Genomic DNA, 4052 nt, shown 5'->3' with positions numbered 1-4052 from the left:
TGTGACAGTGATTTAAAGACATGAGTTCTGAGAGCTCTGGGGGTCAGGGCTCTAGCGATGGAGTTTTGACCTTGGGCTGTATAGCTGACCTCTGACTCCCCCCCCCCCCCCCCCACACCATCTCCCCAACCAAAGCCTGGCTGTTGTCCCTGAACCAGGAGGGGGGAGGCCCAAGGAGTAGCAGGCAAAGATGGATGGTTTGTTGTGGCATCCATGTCAGAATCAGGGATGAATAACAAGCAGGTGGAAAATGTGCTGGGGTGACTTTGAATGAAAAGATTATCACAGCACCAGGCTCCTAATCCATTCCTCCCGGGGGTTTCAGACGTATTCCTTTTGTTTAAACTGAAGGAAGAAAGAAACAAACACCAGGGGTGATGGATGAGAGTGTGTTAATGTTTTGGGCGGGGCAGGGGTGGGGGGGATATGGGTACCTGGCGGCTGAGGGATTATGGGTAATGAGTCCTGGTGAGCTCTAGTTCTCAATCTCATTCTTGTTATTGTTGTGGTGGACCGGAGAATGGAGACGACCAAGGTAGAGCGATGAGGTGTCCTGACAGAACACAAGGTGTGTTCTCTGTGGATTTCTAAATTATGTTTAATCTTAAGGGGGCAACACACAGCCAAGTCTCAAACAAACGGCCAACTGCCTTTATCCGACCACTCCCTTGCCTCTCGTCTGACCCGTTCGGCAGAAAAGTTGCATTTGAACACCTTGAAGACCACTGCCAACTACACAGTAGCGTGTACGTTCTGCGCTTGCGCGAGATGCAATAAGTCTCCTTAACGTCGGGTGGCGCTAGTCTCGTGCCAGTAATCCACAACATGAAAACACAGGAAAAGACGGAACAGAGTGTAGTCCATAGATGATCAGAATAGATAAACAAAGTGCACACAGTATTGGCTCATTATTCGTTTGACATGAGAAGACGTTTCTGGAACGCCATGCTTGGCAGCAAATGAAACATCGCGTTATCTGCTTTCGGGCTCGTTCTTGTGCAAAGACACCGCAGGATGGGGAAAATAAAGAGAAACCGCACCAAGTGGGTGAAGCCGTGGATCCAACAGCGGCAGGCACAAGGAGCTTATCCCAATTTGTGTCGGGAACTGGCAGTGGACGAACCTGCTGATTTCCAAGACTTCGCACGGATGTTCCCTGCCCAGTTCCAAATGTTGGAGGAATCAATCAGGCCCATTATTCGGCGTAAAAACACTAACTACCGGGATTCAATATCTGCCGGAGAGCGTCTGTCTGTCACCCTGCGCTTCCTCGCAACAGGTGATTGAATGAACCTCAGTTTACGCGGTTTGTCATGTCAACAATTGCACTGATGCCATGGTTTGCCTTTGTGGCTTGTCCACGAAGAATTGAACAAACTAACCGAGATGTTCGTTTCTGTTATAGGGGAAAGCTTCAAGAGCCTTTCTTACCACTTCAGAATGGGTGAATCCACAATTGGTCAATTTGTTCCTGAAACTTGTGAAGCTATCTACTCTGTGTTGAAAGAAAAATATGCAAAGGTATGTATGTAAGCTTTATTTATTGACGATTACGTAATGTGTTAACGGATATGTTTTTAATGTATTCTATTAATTACAAGCTGCTGTTTATGGCTGGTAGTGAGCTTTTAAGCAGCATAATTAAATTGGCCTTTAGAATTCACTTTTGTTTTCTTTGTTATTCAGTGCCCAGACACAGCACTCGGGTGGCAGCAGGTAGCCACTGGATTCTTGTCCCGGTGGGACTTCCCAAATTGCATTGGAGCTCTTGATGGGAGACACGTCAAAATGCGCTCTCCGCCGGTATCTGGATCAACCAATCGCAACTCCAAGCCCCCCTTTCCCATCGATTTGATGGCAATGGTGGACAGCGACTACAGGTTCCTGTATGTAGATGTTGGGAGCCAAGGTAGGATTTCCGACGGTGGGGTGTTTGCTGGGTGCACCTTCGCAGATGCCCTGGAGAACCGAACCACCAACGTACCTGCCCCTGCCGCCCTCCCTGGTTCTGATCAGCTATCACCGTATTGCATTGTAGCGGGTGAGGCGTTTCCTTTGAAGGAGTACCTCATGAAACCTTATCCGCAACGCGGGCTCTCTCTAACACAGCGTGTTTTCAACGACAGGCTTTCAAGAGCTCAGAGCGTAGTCGAAAATGCCTTCGGTCTCCTGGCCAGCCGGTTCAGAGTCTTGCTCACCGCCATCAGCTTTCGGTACACTGCAAAAGTAGAGAACATTGTTTTGGCTTGCTGTGCTTTGCACAACTTCCTGAGCACTGAGAGCTGCGAGGAGTATATGGCAGACATTGTGGATGGGGAAGGACCAGATAACGCCATTTTACCTGGAAAATGGCGAGAAGATCCTGTACTACAGCACGCCTCCCTGCCACAGGCCAATAGGGCTCCGAGAGCCGAACAGACAAGAAATAACCTATGTCAGTATTTCATGTCTGACTGTGGTGCTGTGCCTTCTCAGTGGGGAAATGGCAGCACAAAATCAGAGGCGCCCGGGTTGGACGTTCCGCTGACTGGCTCCCCGGTCGCAGAGTCGCCCGTCTGTGAGCGAACGCTCACTAAGGTTTTGGACTGCAGTTCGTCCTCCGACGGTACGGACCGAAGCCAGCGTCTGCCAGCAAAGCGGACAAAGAAGGGTCAGCATGGGGCCGTGGCTGAGGAGGTGGTGCTCATGCGAACCATCGGCAAAACCCTGGAGAGGATGGCAACAGGAGCGCTGGGGCAAGAGGAGCACCACGACTACCTTTCGGTGTACTGCAAGCGCATTGAACACCGGATGCGCAGGCTCCCGCAGCATCGGCTCCCAGAGTTTGAGTACGAGATGGACTGCCTGCTCTACAGGTTTTCCCAGAACCAGATCCGGGAAACGGACCGAAAGGACCTAACTCCTCTAGAAACGGACTATAAGGACCAAAGTCCTCTATAATGTTTACATTTGTGCCGTTCCCTTTTTAGGGTGTACGGTGCTGGTATGCATGCACTTACAATAAATAAAGACACTTTTTTTTGATAAGCTGTTGTCTTCCTGTTTTCTTTGTTCTATATTTGAATGTAGGCTATATGCAGGGATGAGTGGTAAAATAAGGTGTTGGTAAACTCTGAACATGGCTATATGGAATGTGTCTCAGCCACTTATAAGGTCATTGTATGAAAGACTACATCTGAATAAATGGCCAGACAACCATTCCTAGACCATTAAATGATCACTTAATAGAAATTGTAATGTAGTACAATCCACAGACCACACCATTTGGCCTTCATTCAGATGCCAAATTAGAGCTATATAGCCCTTTATTTGAGTCATATGAGACTGCAGTTCCATAGCAAAGGCAGACTGATGTAGCCAATGTTCAAATGTAGAATACACATTATCACCACCGTTCTTGACAACCCAGATGAGGCTTTATTCAGACGCCAAATATAGCCTGAAAAGACTATCTCCATATAGCCATCTTCATAGTTTACCCACATTCTATTTTTCTTTATTGGAGTGACTGTGTCCCTGTTATAAATATGGAGTAATAAACTTCAATGTGAAAGCGAACCGCCCAGAGTAGTCTGATATACACTTTATCATGCTCTTTGATTTTCTTTCTTAATATTTGCTGATGAAATTAGATGAAAGGTAATGATCTCAAACTGTTGACGCTGATCAGAATTGCCATATGTTCGTATATTTTGCCGAAGCTCATGACTGTGGATATAATCTCATTCCATTCAAGCATTTGTGTAACTTTGTAACGACCGCACAATCACAGCATCACAGCACAATGAGATGGCACTTCAGAGCACTACGGTGATCACCTCACATACCAAGAGGAAGTGTTGGCTCCAGTTTTATTGCCCTGCTCAAGATGATTGATTTTATGCAAGCTAATGTATGTCTAGCTCCATTCTGGTCCCGTCCTACACGATCGCCCTGGCACTGCCCACTCTCATTCAAACACACACCGAGCAAGCACGCACGAAAGCACACACACGCACGCACACACGCACGCACACTCTGTCCGCTCGGGCTGGTGAATTATGGACCAGGCG

At 47.8% G+C, this 4052-nt stretch overlaps 1 protein-coding gene across 1 annotated transcript; it reads left to right on the top strand.

The window, feature by feature from the left end:
- Positions 1-908: 908 nt before the first annotated feature.
- Positions 909-2940, top strand: LOC307089556 (uncharacterized protein; the record flags this gene model as incomplete). Its single annotated transcript, XM_079755903.1, has 3 exons — positions 909-1279; positions 1406-1521; positions 1687-2940. Exons 1-3 carry the CDS (start codon positions 1015-1017, stop codon positions 2938-2940), a joined length of 1635 nt encoding a protein of 544 aa, XP_079612029.1. The 5' UTR covers positions 909-1014.
- Between the last annotated feature and the right edge of the window lie 1112 nt (positions 2941-4052).

The sequence above is a fragment of the Pollachius pollachius genome, assembly GCF_949987615.1.
Source record: "Pollachius pollachius genome assembly, chromosome: 18".
NCBI lineage: Eukaryota > Metazoa > Chordata > Actinopteri > Gadiformes > Gadidae > Pollachius > Pollachius pollachius.
The sequence above is the reverse complement of the archived record's forward strand: the minus strand, read 5'-3'. Positions and strand labels throughout refer to the sequence as shown.